General features: G+C 34.3%; 1 protein-coding gene across 1 annotated transcript; it reads left to right on the top strand.

Annotated features, from left to right (window-relative positions):
• Positions 1-4,419: 4,419 nt before the first annotated feature.
• LOC131857999 (uncharacterized) lies at positions 4,420-4,959 on the top strand. The gene has a single exon (XM_059210845.1). The coding sequence runs from the start codon at positions 4,420-4,422 to the stop codon at positions 4,957-4,959; it is 540 nt and encodes a 179-aa protein (XP_059066828.1).
• Positions 4,960-11,058: the final 6,099 nt, after the last annotated feature.

Below are 11,058 nucleotides of genomic sequence, written 5' to 3'. Positions count from 1 at the left end.
TCAATTTCAGAAATAGGAAGTATTCAAGAAAGATCAACTTATGTGGTTTGAAGGATGCTTGAATGGGTTAAAGGTAAGAGGATTGAGGCTACAACAACTAGACCTTCATATAAAGATAATTCTTCAAAAGATGGAAGTGGAGCACAAGGAAGTTCTTCCATTCCACCTAATTCGCAAAGATTAAACCCAATGATGAGTCTACACCAAAATATATCCAAAGGAGGTGATGATGGAGAAGATCTAGAAAAAGGGAAGGATTTTGCAAAGGAATGTGAAGTTATCTTTGTCATTAATAAAAAGAGATCAAAGACAAAAGGAGAGACAATGAATCTTGCCCAAGAGCTTGAAGATGAGTTAGAAAGTATTTCACCTCAACATCCTCCCAATGTTGATAATCAACAAATTCCTTTTGTCTCACCTTCTATCATTATTTCATCACCCCAAAATAATGATTTTTCCATTCATGAGGAAGTTGTAATGAATGATGTTCATACTAAAGTTTAATCTCCACTCTTCCCAAATAACTTAACATCTTTAACCTTGACATTTGTGAATAATCAAGAATTATTGCCATCATCTTCATCATTCTGGTTACAACAGAGTTTGCAAAACAAGAAGAGAATTGTTCAGCTAATAGCTCCTAGTTTTGGTGTAGTTGTAAATGTACTTCATAGGACAGCCAAACCCAAGAAAACCAATTTTGCATCCAAATTGAGAATTAATCCTTCATCAGGAAATTTATATGTTGAGGTAGCCGAACCAATTATTGAAAAAGATGTAAGTGAAGCTAATGAGGCAGATTTTAACATGATATAGGTAGATTTAGGTCCTACAACACATGATGGAGTTGACCATAATTTTCAAATTTCAGCATCTATTCTTGTTAACAGAGCAAATAAAGATAAGGAAACAAAGGATCAACTTAAGCAAAAAATATAGGTTCCATCATCCTATATCAAATCTATTGTGTATTCTTCAGATACACAGTTGGAGTTAGCCTCAACTTTGTCATTGGTACACACCAAAGGAATTATTGAAAAGAAGGTGATGGAAGATATACACAAATTCAAGAAACAGAGTAGGATGTTAGAGGAGTGGATTAATCAAATGAAGTTAGAAACATTAGACTTCATTGAGAAAGCCAAGGATGTTAATATGAAACTTGATGCACAAGAGTGGGAAATTACAACAGAATTGAAGAATGCCAAAGAATAAGAGATATCTTGGCAGGATACTTTGAAAGAATTTCAAAGGATAGCAAAAACATATATGAATGTACTCATTGCTGAGAATGTGTTCTCTCATAAAGAAGAAAATAAATCCAATACATGGTGCAAGAGTATAAGTTGGAAATTGGAGAATATCAAGAAATGCTTGGATGAGTATCAAAAAACTCTTGATAACTTGTGAACAAACAAAAATGAAGGTAATAGAGGACACAATGAATATCATTGGTGATATATCAGTAAAAGAGCAATTTCAGCAAATGGGCAATCAAGTGCTCTTAAGAAAGTTTCATAACAAAGTCAACATTGAATTAGCAGATGTATAGGTGTCAAATGCAAATAGAATGAAGAGACTCAGTGTCATTTGAGTTGCCTTAGATGCTTACGACATGCCTTCATACTATCATGATTTGATTAACATTCAGGATGGTGAAGCTACTGCCAAATTAAAAATGGATAATGTGATCATTCCCAGGTACAAGTTCATGGTAGATGCGCTTAAAGAATACAAGCTATTTAAGGCTAAAACACCAATTCAGCAGAAACAAATAATTAGCTAGCATGCTCTTCCATGATATCAAAAATTAAAGCCATTTTTATATCTTTTTATATTCTCCTTTTTTTATTAGTTAGTCTCAAGTTTATTTTTGGTTTCATTGTATAAGTTGTGATCTTCTATCTCATAGAGTTAATCTTAGTAGGTTGACTTTTTCCATGCATAAATATGCTAGTTATTAACTCATTGTAATTTGCATAGAAATCAATTACTTTTTAACTCACAATCAAAGTTGGTTATGAGGTAGTTATTTTGAAAGGCTAAAAATTTGGGATAGCTAAAAATTTTGGATTATCTAATTTCATCAGTTTGAATACAAGACAGATTGGAAGTGTTTCCATGGTTGTTAAGTGTTCATTTTCTCAATGCTATGTAACTATCATGCGATATTGAAATAACAAGCTTGCAAATTACTTTCCCAGTTTCATGAAGACAATGGTCATATAATGTTATAGATTTCTTTGGTATCTCTAAAATATATAGGCATTATGCAAACTTGATGTTTTGTTTCTCTATCTTCTTATGCATAGTCTAGAGTTGATAGTGATAAGGCTAGAAGTCAATGAAATCTGAGTGACAATCGTATGTTTATTGTGTAGATTTATTTAAATTCAATTTATAGTTATCTTCCCCTTTTCCTTTTCAAGTTAATTATACTTAAAAATCCAAATACCCCTATCATACGAGGGAGTTTCCCCTCTCAAGCACAGAGGAAGATCGTGTTTTAGAGAACAGTCTATCCAACTGTTGGGAACTTTTTGTCACTCCTCCATTGGGCACATAGTAGAATATTTTGAAGTGACAAATCTATTTACCAATAGATTTTTGGCGACTCTACTAGGGACCGAAACAAGAAGATGGTCACCTTGATATTTTCTTTCCTTTAGCCTACCATGAAGAAAGATGGTTCTTCTACATGAAAATGTGTTTCCCATATTGCGACCAACTCTTGATTGGATTCATGTTGAACAAGAAAATATAATTTCTCAGTTGGATACTTTAGCCTAAAGAAATAGAAGAAATTAGGTTGAATATGAGAGAGTGAGCTTAATTCGTGAAGAATAACAAAGATGAGCTAGAAATCCAGTGGTGGTGTTTGAAAGAGTGATTGAAATATTTCCTCTTGTATTCCTAGCAATAAATCCAGTTGTCAAACCCAACCAGCATCAAATGCAAAGACAACCTAGAAGATAAGATATTATATTTCGTAACTAGTTAGGGTACTGACTCATCATAATCCACCTATCTTGCAGCCAAATCTTAATAAGGTTCAAGCCGAACAAGAAGGCATGATATCCCAATTCAATAGGCTCATGTGGAAGGGTATTAAAAGTGATCAAGAATATCAGCAAGTACATCAAGTGTTGGTTGAAAAAGCAAAATTTGGTGAGCTTCTCAGGATGGTACCTATTGGACAATAATTGATCATCATCGAAAGAATTATTGTAATTCCAAGGCACAATAAGCAAAATTTTCAACACATGCAAGATCAACTGGAGAAAAATAATCAATAAGTACACTAGCAAGCAAAAGATATACCAGAGGTGATAAAAGTAAGGGTATTATTGATCCTGATTTTGCTGAATTAGATTAGATTAAATTTTCCACAGCTTTTATAACTCATAAGAAGAGAGTTAGGTCTACCAGTAGACCTTCTTCTCCAAACAAAGAAAGTATATATTCACCATCTTTTCAGGCTTTAACCTTGCTTCCTCCTCTTGTTATTAATTTTGTGCCACCAATCATATAACAAAACCCTCCACCAATTCCATGGGGTTCTATCATAGGTCCTTTGGCTTTGGGAAATCAATTACATGACTTGCCAATGGCCTCAAGGAAGCATCTTCCTAAATTTTGAGGAGATGGAAAGGTTTCCATAGAAGATCATATCAGTTCTTTCTTTACTTCATGTGCAGTCCTTGGAGTCCAATACGAAGATTTTTTTGTTTGACTTTTTGTTGAAACTCTTATCGATGCCATGACTAAATGGTTTAATCATCTCTCAACTGGTTCCATTAATAATTGGGCAACTCTAATACAAAAATTTGAAGATAGGTTCAAAACTGTTGATGATGGGCACTTGCTTCTTGCACAGTTGACTCAGATGAAAAAAGAAGTGCATGAACCTATGAGAGAATTTGTGGCACGATTCAATAAAATTATCAATAGACTTACAATTGATAAGAGACCCATAGAGGAAAACCAAAAGTGTTTCTTTATTAATGCACAACCTCCTGATATAAGTTTCCAAATAAGGCGAGGATGATTTGTTGATCTTACAGTAGCACAGAGGTTGGCTATTGAAGTTGAAGATGATTTATTGAGTGCAGGAAAATGGAATACGGAATTGCAAAAAGGAAAGACGCAAAAAGTCAACCCTGCAACCACTGATCCAATGGTTCAAAAGTTATCCAATTATTTGCTCCAATTGAAGAAACAGTTGCCACAAAATCCACCACCTTTATATCAAAATATTCCTAGGAGGAATTATATTCCTTACCAACAAAGTTAGCAACCAAGGCTTCCTGCTTCAACATGAAGATTGGCCATTGAACATCCATCCACAAGTAATCACCAAACTACTACAATGTGTGACTTTCACCTCACAACAAATAGGATGGAACTTCATGCCTTGAAATGACTAGGTTTATGCAGATGAATCAAACTAGTGAAAAGATTGAAGAATATATTAAAGATGAAACTGATCAGCAGTTTGGTTCATCTACAGTTAAATTTTTAGTATATGAGTCTATTGAGGAAGATGAGAAAGATAGTGACATTAACAATCATTCTTGTAATGTCTTCACAAAGAATTGGCACCAGAAACTAGAGGAAAAAGATAAACCTTCTACAAAAGATAAAAAAGCGGAGGATATTCCTAAGCGAAACTTATCCAGGAAGCAAAACAAAGAAGAACCAGGATCATCAAACAAAGCCGACAAAGCTTTTGATTACAGGGAACCTACTCTTGAAGATTATTTTGATTTTATAGAACATTGTAAAAAGACCAAGGTACAAATTTCTCAATTTGAGCATCTCAAGAAGAACCCACAACAGTTGGATAAATTGGTGCATTGTATCAAAAAGGATCTCAAGAAGTTTCATTCAGATATACACCAAGAATCAGGTGAGAACTTTGATGATGATGATAAAGAGAGATCTATAGCAAAGGAATAATCCCTTATTGCCACCTCCTTTTCTGATAAGTCTGATCCTTTCTATATATCTTTGTATATAGTTGGTTGTAAGTTAATAAATTATATCATTGATTCCAGTGCATCCGACAATGTAATGCCTTCCAAAGTTTCTCATGCATTGTTTTTGTCTTTGAAAAAACCAACCAGTAAAGTATTTTCAATGGAGTCTAAAGAAGTTCCCCTTGTTGGATAAATCAAAGATGCTCAAGTTGCCTTAGTCACTCACCCCCAAAAGAAGTTGAAACTTAACATTTTAGTTATTGATATTCTAGCTAGCTATGGTATGTTCTTAAGTCATCATTTTTATAAAGACCTAGGTGGTGAAATTCAGTTAGATTGGTCCCATGCTTTGATACCTTTGGGCAACAAGGAATTCAGATTAGATCCCGAACCTAAGGAAAAATATATAGTCCTTAAGTCTAATGATCCAAGGGTGGAGATATTGTATGTTGAAACTGGTCTAGGTAGTTATATGGTATCATCAAAAGAAGAAAATGTTCCTAAAATCCTTGTTCTTGATATATCTTCGAAACTTTAGAAAATGCAATTTGATGGAAGTTCCTCATCTTTTGGTTCAGGTGTAGGAGTGGTGTTGATTCTCCCTCTAGATGAAAAGTTTCCCAAAGCTTACAAGCTTGCATTGATACTATAAACAACACTGCAGAGTATGAGGCTCTTCTCTTAGCATTGGATTTTTCTAAAGAGAAAGGGATCAAAAAGTTGAAAGTCATGGGAGATGCTAAATTCATTGTTAATCAAGTAAAGAATAGATACTTGAGCAAGAACAAGAGGCTAATATCATATCAAAATAAAGTGTGGGATGAGATCGAAGGTTTTTTCCATACAAGCCATTCCAAGATAACAAAATACAAAGATGGATTCTCTTATTGTCTCAGCTTCTTTATTACTTCCTCATCCTGAGTTTGATAAGGATGTTTATGTTGTAGAGATGATATATCAGCCCAGTGTGCTAGATAACAATCAGAATTGGCAAGTCTTTGATGGTGACAAACATGTCATTTCATTCTTGGAAGGAAGCAAAAAATTTTCCAATTTGTCTTTTGATGGGAACCAACCTTCAACTAGTCAGCAGACTACTAAAGAAGAGAAAAAAAAACCTGAAATTATGCAACTTAAAGGTAATACCTTTCCTAAAGGCTTGGTTTCTCTTGAAATTTTGTTTGATAAACATGATCAATTTTTAAAGAAGAAAGATGACCAAAAGCCCTCAAAATCTTTAGATGTTGAGAAAGTGGACATAGGTTTTGAAAACAATCTTAAAGTTGTTTTGATTGGAAAATGTCTTACACACAAGGAAAGAAAGATATTCATTGATCTATTGAAAAGATACATTGATGTCTTTGCATGGTGCTATGATGATCTTAAAGAATTTATGAATCATGAATTCAAGCATCAAATTTCTCTCAAACCTAATTCAATTCCATTCAAGAAAAATAAAAGGCAATTCAATCCAAAGATAGCAGATGTGATCTTTACAGAAGTGGATAAAATGTTGAAGGCTAAAATAATTTATCTAATTTACCATTCTATGTGGGTTGCAAACATAGTTCCTATTAGAAAGAAAAATGGGGAGATTAGAATGTGTTGATTTTCACAATCTGAACCAAGCATCCCTCAAAGATAACTATCCTCTTCCAGTTATGGATTATCTTCTTCAAACTATTTTTGGATCTAAAATAATATTCATGCTTGATGGTTTTTTGAGTTATAATCAAATCAGTGTGGATGAAGAAGATCACCATAAGACCGCTTTTACTACTCCATGGGGGACTTTTTCTTACAACCAAATGTCTTTTGGTCTTATTAATTTTGGTGCCACTTTTCAGTGTGCGGTGGATCTCTCCTTCGGTGATTTAAGAAACAAGATTATTGCTGTTTATTTGGATGACTTGACTATCTTCTCCAAGAAATGAGAGGAGCACACATATCATATTGAGTGTGTGTTGCAGCAATGTAGGCAACAAGGAATATCCTTGAATCCGAAGAAATCAATTTTTGGAGTGACCAAAGGAAATTTGTTAGGTCACATTGTTGGAAAGGAGGGTATCCACATCACTCTTGAGTGAGTCAAAGCTATTCAACAGTTGCATTTTCCTTCTAGTAAGCCTGGAGTTCGCTCGTTCTTTGGCCAAATCAATTTTATAAGGAAGTTCATCCTAGATTTCTCTGAGATCACAAAATAAATTGTTGAGATAATGAAAGGTGATGTGGTTTTCAAATGGTCAGAGGAAGGAAAGAGGGAATTCAATCAAATCAAGTTAGGCACTATAGTAGATGCGCCTATGTTAATGTATCTGGACTTCAACAAGGATATTAATATTTATTGCTATGCTTCAATTTCCATATTTTCCACAATCTTGACTCAACAACATAATGATAATTCCAAGGCACCGATTTCTTTCACGAGCATTCCTTTGAAGAAACACAAGCTAAAATATTCTCCAGTTGAAAAGAAAGCTTTTGCAGTGGTGAAGGTTGTGAAGTAGTTTCGTTTCTATGTTTTGAATTCGCACTCTAATGTATATGTTCTAGATACTACAGTGAAGACAATTCTCACCCAATAAGAAATTGGATTGAGCAAGAGAGCTTCTTGGATTGTGAAGGTCCAGGAGTATGATATTGACATAAAACCCACTAAGCTTGTCTGAGGGCGAGGATTATGCAAGTTGGCTGAAAATACTCTAGAAGGAGAGGTTATTTCAATGTTTTAATTGCCTTTAGTTTTGTTCATCAGCACCACAGATGATTGGTTTACTAATATAGATTACTTTCTCACATGTGGAGAATGTTTGACTCACCTCACCCCTAAGGAGAAAAGGACCATCAACTTGAAGGCAGCTAAATATATCATCTGGGGAGATGTTCTATACAAAAAGGGAATCAATGTCACTTTCCTAAGGTGTGTGGATAAAGAGAAAAGAGAGAAGCTTCTTAAGTTCTTCCATAATGAAGAATGTGGTGGGCATTTCTCCTTTTTAGTGATGACATTCAAGATACTAAGAAATTGCTATTATTGGCCCGGGATGTTCAAGGATGCTGATGAGTGGGTAAAAATATGTGACACATGCCAACAATTTAAAGAGAAAGTACAACTTGTTTCTCTACCATTAAAGCCAGTGATCATTGAAGAGACTTTCCAACAATGGGGTTTGGATTTTATTGGTCCAATTCATCCTCATTCCAGTGCAAATCACACTCACATATTGGTAGCTATGGATTATTTCACTAATTTAGTCACAACTGTTCCAATGAAGCAAACAACGTTAGAGGTAGTTTATGACTTTATCAAGCAAAACATCTTAGTGAGATATGGAGTCCCGCATAAGATTGTCACTGATAATGCTACCAATTTCTCTTCTCATGAAATATCATATTTTTGTTATAAATATGGAATCATTCTCTCTCATGCATTCGACTATTACCCACAGGGAAATGGTCAAGTTGAAGCCAACAATAAGAATATCATTACCATTCTCTGAAAGTTAGTTGATGAAAATCAAAGAACGTAGCATAAACATCTGTATGAGGCACTATGGGCTGATCATACCACAAAGAAGAGAGCTATCGGGTTATCTCCTTTTGAAATAGTTTTTGGAATAGAGGCAAATTTGCCTATTCCTTTGGAGTTAGATTTTCTCAAATTGAAAGAAGTTTTGGAGAATTATGAATTCACAGATGCATTAGAAAAGTGAGTGTTGTATTTGACCAAGATGGAGCAGCAAAGAGAAGCGGTGGTGGATAGAATCGGAGAGCACCAAATGTGAGTTAAAGAATTGTTTGATAAAAGAGAAAGAAAAAGATCATTTCATGTTGGTGGCTTAGTTTTGTTATGGGATAAACAGAGAGAGCCAAAATGAATACATGATAAGTTTGATTCACTTTAGAGAGGGCCTTTTCAGATCAGAGAGGTTTGCAGGGAAAATTCGTTCTACTTGGCCTATATGGATGTAACACACTTGCCCCTTCCTTATAGAGAGAAAAAATTGAAACTTTATAATCAATAGGATGGATTGTCCTCCGTCCATGTACATAGGATAAATAGGTGTTTGTCTTTGTCCCAGTTTTGGTTTGTGGTGGAGGGTTTTGTTTCCTTGTCCTTGCAATCTTTTCCATGTTTTATCTTTCATCTCACATGACTCTGACCCAATGAATAATGTACTAGGCTATGAAACCAGAGATATTAGGATCATCCTACGTCATTTGTAATCCTTTTCCCCAATTAGATCTAGTTGTTGTCCCATATTTGGCATACCTAATATTTGAACTTCAAATCTGTCTCAATGTTGAATGAAGATCCAATAGGTGTTTATGCATAAGCAGCGAGCATGTGACTCAAGGTCATTATCAGTTAGAATATAAAAAATGGATGATTTTTAAAACTAACTAAAATTGAGGAGAATAAATTGATATACATGTTCTAAGAATCATTTTGTGTCATGTGGCTAATTTTTACCTAAGCCCAGTTCATAGTTTATCATAAATTAAACTTTCAAATTTTGATGTCCCTCGCCCAAAAATGATTAAAATCTCTCATTCTTAGGTATCTTCATGAGGAATAAATGATGGTGTTGGCTCTTTTCCCTACCATAAATGCGTGTTTCAAATTTCAAAGGATAACTCCCTACTGTTTGGAAGATATGACCATTTTTCCTAAGTTTTGACATTAAATTCAAAATATTTAAATTATTTTTCAAAAACTAATTTAATATTGTGGTCATTTGAGGGAAAAAGTTGTCTAAAAATGTCATTATTTTCATTTCTCCTTTATTCTCCTTCATGGTCAATGGTTTTTGGGGGTCAAGATCATAGTCTTTGAAAGAAATGGTTAAGGATGCTCCGTTTTCGAGCATTTTTAACCCATATTCATAACCTCAAAAAGAAAAAGGTTAAGAATTCTCCAAAACGGAGCATCTCTAACCTTGTGTGGACACTCTTTGTCTAAAAAGGTTAGAAATGCTCCATTTTGGAGCATTCTTAACCTTCTTCATAAGAGTTAAAAAGAAAATGCACAAATGAAATGCAATCTCATGGCTTTTTGTAAGCGAAGACAATATGGGTAATAATGCAAATCTGCAATACAAGTTTGTCTACCTTCCATTTCATCCATCCAAAGTTGAGAGATTTTGAACAAGTTATGGACATTCATCAAAGATTAAAAATATAGAGGGACTTAATTAGATGTTGTAGTTGCAATTGCTCTAGAAGAGGTAACTACCAAACCTAAGAATATCGCCTACCGTGAGATTTACTTATAGGATATATATGCTGCAATTGGCAGATGTAAAACCAACATCCATACCATTAATAATTTGTCAGGTTGATATGCATTCCATAGATGTGGGAGGTATGATAAAGAGAATCAACACTTGACTTCATACTTGTTCAATAGAATGCACAGACAAATCGTGGAAGTATGCAAGAAGCTAATTGTTAAAGTACAGACCATGCACGTGAACTGTTTGATGTAATGCATACATCATACTTGTTTGACATAATGACCTAAATAAATTACATTTTGTAGTGTAGATTGTACACATTAAAGAAATTAACATGACTCGTAAGGAGCATCCCCTTACTTCTCAATGAATGTGATTGCCCTAGAAAATGGTAGGCAACTCGAATTGATGAGCATGTTTACAAATCTATATTGAAACCATGGTAGTCATAGTTATCTAGTTGTGATAATCTATAGAAGCATTCACTCACCATTCATGCAATCATTACTTGATTCATCCATTTTCTTGAAGTAGCTAAATCTAATCCCTTCCATCCATACAAAGTCATGAACTTTGAACAGGTTATGGACATTCATCAATGCATTAAAGATAAATTGTTTTCGCCAAATTTTGTTGTTGCACTATCTTTGGAAGACATGGTGTAAGATATACACACATAATTAAGTTGTTGATTACTTTATGATGATGCAAATTGTAATATCCTGGCCTAAGTTGTGCCATATAGTTGCAGATCATGGAGGCTAGATGTTGAAGTTTCAATTGCTTTGGGGAAAAATAAGTATCATAGCCAAAGCCGTAAATTACTTGACAGAAAAATATGT

This window comes from Cryptomeria japonica, chromosome 1 (assembly GCF_030272615.1).
Source record: "Cryptomeria japonica chromosome 1, Sugi_1.0, whole genome shotgun sequence".
Classification (NCBI taxonomy): domain Eukaryota; kingdom Viridiplantae; phylum Streptophyta; class Pinopsida; order Cupressales; family Cupressaceae; genus Cryptomeria; species Cryptomeria japonica.
The sequence above is the reverse complement of the archived record's forward strand: the minus strand, read 5'-3'. Positions and strand labels throughout refer to the sequence as shown.

Bases quoted from the DNA above. Each gene is read 5' to 3' on its own strand.
- LOC131857999 (XM_059210845.1), top strand. From the start codon at position 4,420: ATGACTAGGTTTATGCAGATGAATCAAACTAGTGAAAAGATTGAAGAA.